The 15,533-nt window shown below is 49.8% G+C and overlaps 2 protein-coding genes across 2 annotated transcripts in view; both read left to right on the top strand.

Annotated features, from left to right (window-relative positions):
* Positions 1-4,998, top strand: part of KISS1 (KiSS-1 metastasis suppressor) — a 6,742-nt gene extending 1,744 nt beyond the window's left edge. The window contains 3 exon segments of the mRNA XM_017525380.2: positions 1,858-2,148; positions 4,364-4,533; positions 4,942-4,998. Of these exon segments, the coding sequence (XP_017380869.2) occupies positions 1,858-2,148; positions 4,364-4,533; positions 4,942-4,998 (518 nt within the window).
* Positions 4,999-11,966: 6,968 nt separating this feature from the next.
* REN (renin) overlaps positions 11,967-15,533 on the top strand; it is a 25,231-nt gene continuing 21,664 nt past the window's right edge. The window contains exons 1-2 of the mRNA XM_037737449.1: positions 11,967-12,311; positions 12,627-12,792. The gene's annotated coding sequence lies outside the window, so the exon portion shown is untranslated. The remainder of the gene's footprint in view (positions 12,312-12,626; positions 12,793-15,533) is intronic.

Below are 15,533 nucleotides of genomic sequence, written 5' to 3'. Positions count from 1 at the left end.
TTTTTTTTTGAGATGGAGTCTCACACTGTCACCCAGGCTGGAGTGCTGTGGCGTGAGTTTTGCACTTCCAGAGTGCAGCTTGCTGCAACCTCTGCCTCCAGAGTTCACATGATTCTGCTGCCTCAGCCTCCCCAGTACCTGGGATTACAGGCGCACACCACCACACTCGGCTGAGTTTTTGTATTTTCAGTAAAGACAGGGTTTCACTACGTTGGCCAGACTGATCTTGAACTCCTGACCTTGTGATCTGCCCATCTCAGCCTCCCGAAGTGCTGAGATTACAGGTGTGAGCCACGGCACCCAGCATGAAAGGAGAGATCTTTGATACTGCCTTTTGGGGACAATGAACTGTCTCCAGTTCACTGGGGAACTGATGAGCTGGAAATTTTGAGACTCACAGAGGTAAAGAGAATTCCCTAGAGTTGCTCGGTCAAACACTGGAAAACCAGCAGGTGTCAGAGCACCCCAGGAGTGTGTCTGGTGAGTGGCACGAGCTAGAACAAAGCGAGTAGTCCCCAAGTCAGGAGCTGTGGCTTGGAACACTTCCTGGCATCAGCTTTCTGGGCAAACTAGAACCCATAGTTCAGCTTCTCTGGACCTCAGTTCCCCCAGCTATGAAACTTGGGGCATGCCCTCTACACATTTGACGTCATTTTATGTGCCCATAAGACCTCCCAGAGCACAGAGGACATGACCTTTGCCAAACGTATCTTCTGTCCTGGGATCAGCCATTTTTCTGGGTGAGGGAGGCTGTTCCAGACAATAACCACACACTGCCCAGGAACACAGAGATCTTGGCTTATTTTGGCGAAAAGCTTTAGGTGACGTCACCAACAGCAGCCTGAACAGTGATACACTGCTGGTCTAGTGGGTGCAATTGGAGGGGAAGCAATCCTCCTCCTATCTCAGCCAAGCCCTGGACAAGGGCGGAGGGACCTCGAAGGTGACTGCCATGAACTCTGGACCAGGTCCACACTCCTCTTTTCCAGAGTGCCAGCGCATGGAGAAGCGGGGCTCAAAGCCAGCCCCCACCCCAGCACACCCATTCACACACCAGGCCTCATTTCCACTAATCTCTTGCCACAGTGGGCTGGGGGTATTGTCTACTCGGAGCTAGTTGCCCTATTTTACTGCCAAAAAGTACAGTGAACTTAATGAGCCTTGCATGTGAAGTGCCTTCCAAATTATCCTTGTTAATCCTCAAATGAAGGAGAGAAGTTATACCCAGATGGAGGAAGAGAGCCAGTTAAGGTGACCTAGATAGTTTTTGTTTCTCATTGAGTCCTTATGCAGCTTATTGGGGGGGAAGGTCACAATTCTTATCAAAGACCAGGGTTGGAACACAGGTGTGTGGGGCCACAGTAGCTTAGCTCCACTTTCTTGATTTCTGTTACTACACGTTTTTTATTAGCTTTTATGTATTTAACAAGCCTTTATTGAGGCCCCACTATGAGCAAGCCACTGTTTCAAGCACTCTGAGAGATACAGAGTTGAATGAACATGGCCCCATCACCCTAGGAGCTCACAGCCAGGAAGAGGCCCAGAGCTGGGTGTTGAGCAAATCCTTCGGTTTTCTTTATTTCCACGACCTACTCTGTTTCCTAAAAGGAAGTAATGTAATATGAAAGTTATTTAAGCTAATTTTGGCAAACATTCTAAATCAAAGCTATGTTGGAAGAGGGAGGTGCCAGGCCTGAGATGATCCCAGCTAAGATGGTCGTGCTGGTTCTGCATGGCATTTAGCCCCGAGCTTCCAAAAAGTCAAGGAAGGAAAAGAAGGATAGGATGCGATGTGAGGAGGCGTTGCCAAGCGGTCTTTCCCGGTCCGGACTCATCTCTCTGTGCTCTCTGTCCTAGGCCAGCAGCTGGGATCCCTGGCCCTCCTGGTCCCCTGGGAGCAGAGCCTGCGCAGCGCCCAGAGGAAGCCGGCTGCAACTGCCAGGCTGAGCCGTGCGCTGTGCACACCCTCCGAGAGTCCCCAGCAGACGGGCCCGTGCGCCCCCAGCAGCCTCCAGATCCCCGCACCCCGGAGCGAGGTGCCGCGGGAGCTGCCGCCGCCCTACTGGAACGTCTTCAGCCTGCGCTATGGCTAGCGGGAGGCGGCACCGGGAGCCACGGCGGAGGCGCTGGGCGGGGCTGAGGGCGCAGGTGCGGGGCAGTGAACTTCAGACCCTACAGGAGTCAGAGCATGCAGGGCGGGGCGGGGTGGTGGGGGGACGCCGGGCAAAGGGAGGGGGCGCTGGAGCTTCCGGGCCTAGGCAATAAAAGAAATGTTGCATAAGTCACCGACTTGTGATCTGTGGCTCATTTTTGCAAGTAACTCTGATGAAGCTGTTCCTCTTCCATCCTCACTGGATAGTTAGCTGGTTTCAGGATGCCCCTGGTGTCATTAAGGTCAGTGCTTCTCACACTAGATGTAATGAAGGAACAGGCGGTTAGTTCTCCAATCCATTGCAGATTGGTACTTAAAACAAAACAAAACAAAACAAAAAAACAAAATTGATCACTGAAAACCCGAAAAATTTAAAAACAACAAAAGACCAAATTGGATGGTGCTTGAATGTTTCAGCAATATGAAATTTCTATAAAAACTCTGGCGCTGTCCTCAAAATGCCTAGACTTAGCCGCCTGAGGATGGGTAACATTTTGCAGAGGGACATGGCTCACTGCCCACACTTTGAGTAGTATTGGGGGGTAAGGGCGGTGTGCAGGAGATGGACTGATTAAGTACCTTTCCCTTTCCCAGAGAAGTTGGGCAGCTTGATCTGGAAGATGATGCCAGTCACTGCTCTGTCCATTGAAGCTTAAATATCGCCTGAGCCCCACAGTCAGACCTCTGCTGGGGTCTTGGATGCAAGGGGCATCGACAGCGGACCAGCCACTCACTTTCCCCTCTCCCCTCCAGGGAGCCAGGTTGAGTCTTTACACATATTGCTTTTCTTCATCCTCATAACTACCCAGGGTGATGGGCATGCATTAGCCCCATCTTTATAAGCAGAACCATGAAGTTGAGAGGGATAAATCACTCGCTCCAGGCACGTGGGCAATGAAAACGCCTAATAGTTCTCCTGATACCAGAACCTGTTTTCCCCACTGACCTGTCCTGCCTCTCTGCCATGGCAGGGTTTCCATCAGAGTCAGCCAGATGCAGATCAAGAAAGGGTAGCCTGCCTTATGGGGACTTACGTGGGGGTGCAATAGCTGGGGAGTAGAAATCGTGGTAGGAAGAGGGAGAGCTCATCAGTGGGAAAACCCCAGGAAATCCACCTCCTGCCCACAAGAAAACACAGCACTATTTAATAGCTTCGGGGTACCCCTGTGCTCCACAGTCTAGGATGAAAACGTTCTTACCAAGAGGGACGGTAGGACCCACCCCCATACAGTGAAGTGCCACAGTGTTCCACCCATTATGGAAACCAGGACTCCACAGGATGAAAGCAGAGCTGTGTTACCATGGCAATGAGATAGGCTGTCACGAGATCATGACAACCTGCTCCCCCGTCTCTACCTTTGAAAGTGCTCTCCAGGATCTCTCAAATTATCGATACTGCTGTGAGCTCACATCATCACGTGTCACGACAGCATGGTGTTGGTATTTGGAAGGGCTTTTTAACCCCTAAACACCCTGGGATGTGTCTCTGTACCTCTAGGAGCAGAATCATCAACTCAACACCTATTCTGTTAAGCATGTTGTTCTCCTAGCACCTGGAAGCACGCCTCTCGCTGATGATGGGTAGGAAGAGGCTGACGGTTTCCTGAATTCTGCTCTGAGCCAGCCTAAGTTTTACCAAACTTCCTGTGACCCCATTTACCCTTCCTCACAAGCTTAAGTTTAGGCAGATGGGAGGGTGTGCATGCTGCTTCAAGTGCAGGAGAGGGAAATGTGTTCTCTGGAGTGAGAAGCTGGCCTGTGTGTGAGCGGGCATGCATGTGGGGGCTAGATATGAGAAATTGCACACATGTTCATATGCACATGCCTGTGTGACGTTGTGTATGGTTCGGGTTCCTCTAACCATCTTCTAGTCCTTGTCAGCACTGCTGCAATCCAGGAGTCCTCCAAGATCTCTCGTCTAGTTGACCAGAGGCCCTGCTTCAGCAGACAGCTGGAAGAGAGGGGAATGCCTGTCCCATGCTTCTAGCAGCCTGAACTGCTACCTTTGAGACTCTGGGCTTTGCCGTTCCTGGCCCTGTGTCTTGGGAAAAGATGGGGAGTCCCTGTGGAACAAAAGGGATTTCTGATTTCATGTGGTTCTCTGCCTATGAACCTGCTCTCCAGATTGAAGGGAAGGAGAAGGGAAGATTGGAGGCTGTGAAGGGCCGCAGGGATTCTCTTCCCTCCCTCCGGCCTTTCTGGTGGGCTCAGAGAGTGGGGCACCGGAGCCCAAACACTTGGAGGTAGGGCTGCCCATGGTCACTCGAACCTACTTCTTCCTGGGGTCTCTGGACAGTGCCCAAGGGGGAGAAATCAGCAGGGCCCGGGCATCCCTTGTGGGTGGAAGTGGGAGGATCTCTTCCCAGGCTCCACCCCTTTTGGTAAGTCTCAATAGATGCTGGCTAGGAATTTGGGGGCAGGGGTGAGAGGGATGCAGGCGGTTTCTCCTCTGTCATCAATCTTATTATATTCACAAGCCATTTCTTGAGTACCTGCAGCATGCCAAGCACAGGCCTACCTCATTGCGTCCTCACAACTGCATGAGGTGGGAATACTATCCCCATTGCATGGAAGAGAAAAGTGAGGCTTGAAGAGGTTAAGTGGTGTGCTCAAGTAGTTGTAAAGTCATAGAGCCAAGAGTCAGACTCCCACATTCTAACTGCAAACACCATCAGCTTCCTACACACTGTAGCCTTTCCTTCTTCTGTAGCCCCCACCCCACTTAAAAAAAAAGCGTCGCCAGGTAGCAGACCCAATCCTTTTCCTGAATGATTTGTCTTGGGAAGCAGTCGGGCAGGCAATGTCACTCAACCCAAGCCATCGGCAGCGCCTCTCCACAACACTAGTGACAATACAGACAGGTCACCAATCCCCAGGGCAGGCCTCCTCTTCTCGGGTGGCATGCCAGGGCCCAGACATCTGCTTTTGCCCCTGCCTGCCTTCTCTCTCTGACAGCAGCTTCCCAGGTCTAGAAATGGTCACAGGGAGGGGAAGGACGTCAAGTCCAAAGAGTGTGCCCTTCCTCACCTTCTGTGCCTTCTTCCATTTTCCATTTTAAAAGACATCAGAACCCATCGGGGTTTCTTGCTTGGTTTAGAGTTGGGAGCCTGGGGCAGGGCTTGTTTTTGGTTACTGGGGAAGGCAAGACACAGAAAACAGCTCCCTAGTTTCATCACCCTGTGGGGATGAAAATTAGATATGATTCCTCTAATATCTGCCTAATAGTCTTTACAATTAACTCTGCGGCATATTAGCGTCGTAAAATGTTAAAAAGTACCATTTTGAACACATCTGTGTTTGCTCACTCCCTAAGCCCCTTAAAAGATGGCAAAGGAGGCCAGCCATGGTGGCTCACACCTGTAATCCCAGCACTTTGGGTGGCCAAGGTGGGTGGATCACCTGAGGTCAGGAGTTCGAGACTAGCCTGGCCAATGTGGTGATACCCTGTCTCTATTAAAAATACAAAAATTAGGCCGGGCGCGGTGGCTCAAGCCTGTAATCCCAGCGCTTTGGGAGGCTGAGGCGGGTGGATCACGAGGTCAAGAGATCGAGACCATCCTGGTCAACATGGTGAAACCCCGTCTCTACTAAAAATGCAAAAAATTAGCTGGGCATGGTGGCGTGTGCCTGTAATCCCAGCTACTCAGGAAGCTGAGGCAGGAGAATTGCCTGAACCCAGGAGGCGGAGGTTGCGGTGAGCCAAGATCGCGCCATTGCACTCCAGCCTGGGTAAAAGAGTGAAACTCCGTCTCAATAAAAAAAAAAAAAAAAATACAAAAATTAGCTGGGTATGGTGGTGTGCGTCTGTATTCCCAGCTACTCAGGAAGCTGAGGCATGAGAATCACTTGAACCGGGAGGCAGAGGTTGCAGTGAGCCAAGACTATACCACTGCACTCCAGCCTGGGTGACAGAGTAAGACTCTGTCCCCAGCCCCCACCAAAAAAAAGAAGAGAGAGAGAGAGTGGCTGAGAAGCGGGACCGTGTGACGGTCTCTCTGGATAAGCCCCCTCCTCTCTCTGTGCCGAGAATGCAGGCAGCAAGGCATATATTCCCCATGCGGGAGACCAGAGACCCCAAAGAAAAGACCTTCGGATGTTGACATTGGAGGATCCCCCCCAAAAAAGCTATCTATCTAGAGTGGTAGCCCCCATCTAGAGTGGGGCGAACCTGCCCATGACTTCTCCCTATGCACCCTGAATTTCTAGGCCCTTCCACTTTCTTCCCACTTAACCGTGCATGAGTCAAGGAGTCATAGGAGTTTGAAGAAAACTTCAAGTTGGAAGAGTAGACCAAGCACATGAATACAGAGGAAACAAACTTTCCACAGAAAACAGATACAATTTTTTGTGTGTGGTTAATAAAACAAAAATTACAAAATTTCCCATCTTTCCAAGTGCGATCTCAGCACTTTGGGAGGATAACTTGAAGGATAACTTGAAGCCAGGAGTTCAGGAGCAGCCTGGGCAATGTAGAGACCCTGTCTCTACAAAAAATAAAAATATTAGTTAGGCATGGTGGTGTGCTCACACCTGTAATCCCAGCACTTTGGAAGGCTGAGGTGGGAGGATCTCTTGAGTTCAGGAGTTTGAGACCAGCCTAGACATCATAGAGACCTTGTTTCTTAAAATAAACAAAACTAAAAAAAGACTCGGCTGGGCGAGGTGGCTCACACCTGTAATCCCAGCGCTCTGGGAGGCTGAGGTGGTGGATCTGAGGTCAGGAATTCACGACCAGCCTGACCAATAATGATGAAACACCATCTCTACCAAAAATACAACAAGTAGCTGGGCGTGGTGGCATGCACCTGTGGTCCCAGCTACTTGGGAGGCTAAGGCAGGATAATTGCTTGAACCAGGGAGGCCAAGGTTGCAGTGACCAGAGATTGTACCACTGCACTCCAGACTGGGTGACAGAGCGAGACTCTATCTCAAAAAAAAAAGAAAAAGAAAAAGAAAAACAAACAAACCAAGCAAAACAAAACCGTAAGATCCCTGAAAGTATAAAAGAAAATTTTGTATCTATAGCATCTATAAGACAAGTAGCAGATGCAATAAAAACAGAAGTTATCAGAGAATCAGAAAGGGCCTTTGGAAGTTAAAAATAAGAGATCAAAATTAAGAGTATGATCCATTCTGAGTAGTTTTAGTATACATGCCATTGCACGCCAGCCAGGGCAACAGAGCAAAAACTCCATCTAAATAATAACAGTAAAAAAAGGACAGGCATGGTGGCTGTAATCCCAGCACTTTGGGAGGCTGAGCCAGGTGGATCACGAGGTCAGGAGTTCAAGACCAGCCTGGCCAACATGGTAAAACCCCATCTCCACTAAAAATACAAAAATAAGCCAGGCGTGGTGGTGGGCACCTGTAAAGCCAGGTGAGCTTCAGCCGACCTGGGGCCTGTGGTGACCTCTATGCCTCCTGCACACCCAGGCCCAGAGGCAAGAAAGGCCTGAGCTTTTATTTTGTCAAAAACCGAGGGGTGGAACATGAGAGAAATTCTCATCTACTACAAAAGAAGAGTAATAAAAATGTATACAATTTTGGCCAGGAATGATGGCTCATGCCTGTAGTTTCCAGCACTTTGGGGGACCGAGGCAGGCGGATCGCCTGAGGTCGGAGTTCAAGATCAGCCTGGCCAACTTGGTGAAACCCTGTCTCTACTAAAAATACAAAACTTAGCCTGGCATGGTAGTGGGCGCCTGCAATCCCAGCAACTTGGGAGGCTGAGGCAGGGAGAATGGCTTGAATCTGGGAGGCGGAGGTTGCAGTGAGCCGAGATCGTACCACTGCACTCCAGCCTGGGTGACAGAGTAAGACTCCGTCTCAAAAAAATAAATAAATAAAAAATGTGTAAAAATTTAAAATTAAGAATGGCATCTTTCTTTAAAAGTTTATACATCACTTTTAGAATATGCATGACTAACAATAGCAGAACAGTCCAGAGAGTTAACAGTCTTACCTTGGAGGAGCCAGGCTGGGGGCTGGAGGTGGGGGTGGGATTGGAGATTGGTGGTTTTCATGTAAACCTTTTAGTTGTACTTGTTTTTAAAACTACAGCATGTTTTCTTCTGATTAAAAAAATATTAAGTCCAGCCTGGCCAACATGGTGAAACTCTGTCTTTACTAAAAAATAAAAAAATTGGCTGGGCGTGGTGGCATGCACCTGTAATCTCAGCTACTCTGGAGGCTGAGGCAGGAGAATTGCTTGAACCCAGGAGGTAGAGATTGCAGTAAGCTGAGATCGCACCACTGCACTCCAGCCTGGGTAACAGAGCAAGAATGTCTAAAAAAAAAAAAAGGAGGAAAGAGGAAGGGAGGAGGGGGAAGGAAGGAAGGAAGGAAGAATGAGAGAGGTGGGTGGGGAGGGAGGAAGAGAGGTTAATTTTCCGGGATATGTATTATTATTATTTTTGAGACAGAGTTTTGCTCTTTTTGCCCAGTCTGGAGTGCAGTGGTGTTATCTCGGCTCATCACAACCTCAGCCTCCCAGGTTCAATAGATTCTCCTGCCTCAGCCTCCCGAGTAGCTGGGATTATAGGCATGTGCTACCACGCTTGGCTAATTTTGTATTTTTAGTAGAGACGGGGTTTCTCCATGCTGGTCAGGCTGGCCTCAAATTCCCGATCTCAGATGATTGGCCCACCTCAGCCTCCCAAAGTGCTGGGATTACAGATGTGAGCCACCACACCCGGTGGGAAATGTATTCTTGAAGTACTGATAAAGATTTTTTGCTTGGCCAAACTTTAGTCAGGGCTTTCTAATCTTCTGCTAGAGTTATCTGGGCACTTCCCTGTAAAATCCAGTTTTAGCAAAGAGCCCTGCTAAGTCAATTTAGCAAATAATCCCCACCCTCATTATCTAATCACCCTGGAAATGTGACCAGGTTCCTCAGCCTGCACCATGCCCCAGGTGATGTCTGATCACCCCGTCTGTTAGATGAGTTTAGCCAGAATCCCCCATGCCTCTGAGGTTCCCTCTTAGTAATTCTCATCCACTGACCCACCCTGCTCCTTGGCTTTGCATTTTCTTTTTTTTTTTTTAGAGGAAGAAAGAGAGAAAGAAAGAGAAAGAATAAAAAAGAAAAAGAAAGAAAAAGAATGGAGGAAAGGAAGAAAGAGGAAGAGGAAGAGGGAGGGAGAACAGGGGTGTTGCTTTATTGCCCGGGCTAGAATGCAGTCTAAAAATGGGTATGCCTGTAATTGTGTTTAATAATAGAGACATTAAAAAAAAATGAGGGAAGAAAATAATTAACAAGCAGCCAACCAATATTTCATTTAAACCTATAAATAGGTGTGACGTGGTACTGATAAGAGTGTATATTTTGTGTATTTAAAGTGGAGAGTTCTATAAATGTTAATTAAGTCTACTTGTTCCAGATCTAAGTTCAAGTCCTGAATATCGATGTTAACTTTCTGTCTCATTGATCTGTCTAATATTGATGTTGAAGTCTCCCACACTATTGTCCACACAATTGTGTGGACAACACTATTGTGTGGACAATAGTGTGGGAGACTTCAACATCAATATTAGACAGATCAATGAGATCATGGGCTTTGCATTTTCACTCGCCCATGCTGTATTTGGAGTTGAGCCCAACTTCTCTTCCCAAATGAGAGACCCTGTGGCAGTGGTCCCTGTCCCATCTCAAAAGTCCTCAGTAAAGCCTGCTTTACTGTGCTTTATTAAGTGGCATTGGATAAGTTTTCTTTAACAGTACAATCCCTGGCCAGGCGCGGTGGCTCACACCTGTATCCCAGCACTTTGGGAGGCCGAGACAGGCGGATCACCTGAGGTTGGGAGTTCGAGACCAGCCTGACCAACATGAGAAACCCCATCTCTACTAAAAATACAATATTGGCCAAGCATGGTGGCATGCGCCTGCAATTCCAGCTACTCGTGAGGCTGAGGCAGAAGAATCACTTGAACCCAGGAGGTGGAGGTTGCAGTGAACTGAGATCATGCCATTGCCCTCCAGCCTGGGCAATAAGAGGGAAACTCCATCACACACACATACACACACACACACACACACACACACACACACACACAATAGTAACATAGTACAATCCCTGTCCCTAACAGCCATCCTCCATCCCAGCTATGCTTCTGCTGGTGACACTCAGCACATGAACTCATAGCACTGTCCTATCAGAATCACCACCCTCCTGTCACCCCCTACACACACACACACACACACACACACACACACACACACGCTACACTGCTGTGCTGCCACACCCTCTCTGGAAAAGGAACGTTCCAGCTTAACCTTGTTTGACAACAAAACAGACTCCTGGCGCCATTGAGGAAAGGCAGTTTTCTGTGTTTCTAGCTTTCATGCCTCAGGGTATGGATGTCTGGTGTCACCACGGTGGGTGCATCTCATTTTAGGAGCACCCTTCAATCAGGCTATCCCACCAAGCCCCCAGCCCCTTGCCAATCCTCTCCTGCCCCAGGCCCCTGCAGATCCTAAGACCTGTGTAACCTGCCTTCGATTTTCCTGGGTTGCCACTTAAACAGGCCTCAGGTTGGGATCGCCCCAACCCTGTGGCTGAATAGCTGTTCCTTAAGGTTCCCAGGACAAACAACTAAGCACGCTGGGTTCTCCTCACCCCCACCCCACCTCCATCCCAAGGTTCTTCTGTTCCTGCCCGACCCCGGGCCCAGAGCTCTCTGAGTAATTATGCCTTCAGGTGGTTCCACCCACACAAGGCAGCCCTGGATGGATACAGAACTCCATTCTGGGTCTCTCTTTCCCTCTCAAGGCCCCAACTGCTCATCTCTACCTGCAGAGTTCAGCGCCCCATCTGACTGGAAAATTCCTCCAGAGCCAGCTGGGGTTCTCCAGGGATGGGGAGTGAAGCGTGATGCAGGAAGGAAGACAAGGGGTGGAAGAGAGGCGTGGCCACTGCTGATCTCACCACTTGCTTGCTCATTCCCTTGTTTTGTTTGAGACAAGGTCTTGCTGTGTCACCCAGCTGGAGTGCAGAGGCCCAGCCACAGCTCACTGCAGCCTCCAACTCTTGGGCTCAAGCTATCCTCCTTCCTCAGCCTCCCAAGTAGCTGGGACTACAAGTGTGTGCCTCCATGCCTGGCTAATTTTAAACAATTATTTTTAGACACAGGGGCTCTCTATGTCACCCAAGCTGGCCTTGAATTCCTAGCATCATGAGATTCTCCCACCTTAGCTTCCTGAGTAGCTGGGATTACAGGCGTGACACACCACACCTGGCCCCATTTGCTTTTTTTTTTTTTTTTTTTTTCTTCTCAGAGGTGATCCAAATGCACCCATTTGCTTTTTAATGAGTGGAAGCAGGACTGGCCAAGAGATGGTTAGTTCCCAAACACTAAGCCTCAGTGAGTCCGATTTCTACCTCTTTACCACCACCCCTGGGCAGGGGCCACAATAAGAGTTTTCTACTAAACTACTAATACCAAGAATAAGTCCATGCCTGTTTCACAGCAGCACAAACCAGACTCTTGATGCCACCCAGCCTTCCCTCCCTTTACCCTTGACCCCCTCTGACCACTCCAGGCTTCGTCTCAATACCTGACTCTCCCTGGGCTCATTATCATGGAGGAGAGTGGGATCTGGGTTTTTTAAGAAAAACCCAGAGTACCACTTATGTCCTAAGAGATTTCCAGAGGTTGTGGGATCTGAAGAAAGATGAGGGGGCTGGGATCCGACTGGATTTATGCTTCCCCTGCCTGGTTCTCATGTCCCAGCTCTGCCCCACTGGGAAAGGGCCAGGGCAATATGACCCTTTCCTCTGCCCCCACCCGCTCCACTTCCCTGAGCAAGAGGTGACGCAGACCAGGGCTTTTGCGTAGCATCCTGGCAAGCCTTTGTGGGAAGAACTGGACCCCGGGCAGAAGGAGGTCAAGAGATGATCTGATAAGGGTCCTCACACTCTCTCTTTTCCACCCGCAGCCTAGACCACTGGAAGGCCCAAGTTCAGTGGGGAGGAGAGACTCTCCAGACTGTGCCACCTCCCCTTCTATGTTTTCTCCCACCCCTGCAGCAGAAATGGGAGAGTGACAGGTCAGGCCACCCGGCAGTCGGGACACACCAGGGCTGGCCGGGCAGAGTCAGCCCAGCCCTGCCCACGGCAGGGAGCTCCCTGACAGTTGAGCACCTAGGCAGAGCTGTCCCCAGGTAGGGAGTTCACCACCTCAGAGGGCACTTGCCTTGTTGGGCGGTGTGGACCGCTGAACAGTTCCTCCTTAGACTGGAACTCAAGCAGATTCTCCCCCTCCCACCACATCTCACCGGCCTCAGATCAACACTGTGGGCACAGAAAATAGGGCTGGCTCTGACTCCCTCAAGGGCTGCATATGTGGCTTCTCTCTTCCTACCAAGCTTCTCCAGGGCCCTTGGCCAGCCTTCAGGACGAGGTTTCAGGCCCCTTGCCCGTCCCAGCTCCAGACCATGCAGTCGTGCTTAGCTGTCTTGCCCGTTTTCTGATCTCAGGATCTCCGTTCCAGCTGTTCCCCTCCCAGGCTGTGCACTGGGGTGGAAAATGGGAGAAACAAGATAGGGGCTGCCATTTTGGACCCTGTTACCCTCTTAGAAGTTGATTTCCTTGCCTGCCCTGCGGTCTCTGCAAATCTTGTCCGTACTTGCCCTCTGCCTCACGGTGAGTTAGCAGAGTCGTTGTTCCTCCTCTTTCTCCTGGTGACGTTATGCGTGCTTCGTATTCTCACTGTATGCATGGCTGGGCTCAGGGCCACATGGTGGTCGTTGGTTGGGGGTCGCGGTGCTGCATACACGGCAGGAGGCAGGGGATAGATGGGGGAGAGAGGACATGTTTGGCTGGAGAGCGCTGGGTCCCCAGGGGTCCTAGATCTCCTAGCAGCTCAGGGCTTCGCACTGCCTGCTCTGGACCTCCTGGCCCTGCCTTTGCTCTTGAAGAGTATTGAGAATGTGCCAGACCCTTCGGTGGTGACTGAGCAACTCCAAGCCTCTGGAAGGACTGGTGAAATCCGAGGCTTCTGCGATTACGGGAAGAAACTGTGGTTGACATTTCCTTTATTGTGCTATCTTAAACTTAGTTTGCCTGAGATGAATTATTTGCTTCACTGTACTTGTTATGCTCTATACTACTCATACTTGCAGACACAAAGAACAGTGTGAAAAATTAAAATGTAGCTTGTAACTTTGGCCCTGCTGAGCTGTTCTTGGAAAACAGGAGCTCTGCGTAAAAGACAAACCACATAGCCTGGCTGCCAGAGATAGAGGACAGCACGTACGAAGCTTCTCGCTGCATGCAGCCTACAAATGGACGTGCAACAGAGAGGCTTATTACCCAGATTCCTTTCCCAGGAAAGGCATATTGATTAGGACCCTGGAAAGGGAATGCGAGCGCCTATAAACAGACTGTCTGTCAGGAGGACAATCCTCTGTGGTTGAGATAAGGATGCAAAAGTCTTTCTTCTCCCACTGCTCCTCCCAGCCTGCATGGGGGGGCTCCCCCTTCTTGCAGTTTTGTGGTCAGGCCGGTTGTCCTGTGTCAGATCCTGTTCCCCCACAGCTGTGAGCCCAATGATTTTCTTGCTGATAATTATAAGTTTATAATTAACCTCTATTCTGCTATGGTTTATGGTTTTTATGCTGATGGAAAGAAAGTAACTTTTAACATTGTTCTGCTTTTACAATACCATATTGTGATCTTTGGTCAACAGTTTTTGCTTATGTTTCTTTTTGTATAATTATCACTGACACTTTGTACAACCTCACTCCCCCTCCCCTGTTGAAAGAGCCTAACGAAAAACTGAGGTTTTCAGGGGAATGTTAGACATCCACCACGGAGCAGCTGTGGTGTCTCCCCTGGGCCCAGCTTTGAAGAAAACTGTTTCTTTGTCTTTTTTTCTTTTTCACTGACCACTCATCACTTTGAGAGATCTTGAATCCACGTTGATATATTGGGAACTGGTTTTCCAATAGAAGAGTCCTGAATCTTAACCAAAAATAGATGTGAGGGTCTGCCACACTGTACTGGGTGTCTAAACTACCCTAGGTGTGGGGCTTAGCAATGCTCACCTTTCCCCATAAAAAGCTCTGTGGGGTTGGATCACTCTCTACAGATTCTCCTTTTGAATCCCGTTTGCTCTGCCAGTTGTCCCCAACACCTATAGCCACAGAGAGGGAGTCACAAGGTGGGGCCCTCAGCTTGTCCTTCTCTAAGCTCTCTGCAACCTCACTGGCCTCATCTGAACAGTGGGAATGACAGTTACCACTTCACAGGCTGCCTGGAGAACAAAACCCAGCCGTATTCAAAGCACCTCACAGCACACTGCAGGTGCTCAAGTACGCTGGCTGGTGTCAGTCATCTTCTGCTGCCGCCCCTAGGCTGACCCCAGCTCCCACAGTCTCCCAACTTGTCCTCTCCCTGCTCCTTGCTCCCTTTCCTCTAGGGTTTGCTAGGAGCAGAGGGAGAGAAAGGGTGGGTGGTCAGTCACCCTCACTGGTTATGACAGGTTGCAGTCATGGTGGGAAAAGAGACAGCATCCCTCTTAAGCACTCTCCTGAGATTCATGACAGACCCTCCTCCAGCAAACCAGGGGCTTCAAGCTGGAGGTGGAGAAAAGTGAGATTCTGGGGCAGGGCACCCACCCAAGTTCAAGCTCAGCAACTGTACTCATGAGTAACACAGGATATGGTGCAGGAGAGCTGCAAGTCCCCAGTCTGCCATTTACCATCTGCAAATCATGACACATTGCTTACCCTCCTGGGTCTTGGCTTGTTCCTATATTATGGAGAAACCAACCCACTCACCTCCCAGGCTGACGGGGACACTGGGAGAAGACCCTCCTCCCTTTAGGCCCTGCTTTTTTTGTCTTGGACCCTCCACACACTCCCTCATGTCATTATTGGACTTGCAGGTCCTGCCCTGTCATTTATCAAAGACTTCGGCTCCCGGTTCACAGGACTTCCTCCACCCCGTGTGCTCTGCAGCCTCCTGGATGACGTCACCGACCACGCAGACGGTGACCTGGCCATACCCAAGCCTCTCAGACCCTTGGGGCCTCGTTTCCGACAACCTCACCCCTTCTCTACTTCAGCTATCCATAGCCACGTTCTACTTGGGGCTTATCACTTATAAGGTCCCCTCCAGACTATCTCAAGCAGCCCACACTCAGCCTGCTCATCTTCCAGCTTTGTGATTCAACTGTTCCCACCAGCCCTGCTTGCTCTTCTCACCTGCCAGGGTCCTCTGCTTTCTTCCCAGTCACCAGTCCTGGCCTGTCTTGACTTCTTTCCTGTAGCCACCTTATATTCCACAGTTTTTCATTCAATTACAGTTGTTTTTTTTTTTTTTTTTTGATTTTTTTTAAAAAGTTTTTTTTTCTGTTTTGTTTTGTTTTGTTTTTCCTTCCT

This window comes from Cebus imitator, unplaced genomic scaffold (assembly GCF_001604975.1).
Source record: "Cebus imitator isolate Cc_AM_T3 unplaced genomic scaffold, Cebus_imitator-1.0 Scaffold38, whole genome shotgun sequence".
Classification (NCBI taxonomy): domain Eukaryota; kingdom Metazoa; phylum Chordata; class Mammalia; order Primates; family Cebidae; genus Cebus; species Cebus imitator.
This window is presented reverse-complemented; position numbering and strand designations above follow the sequence as displayed.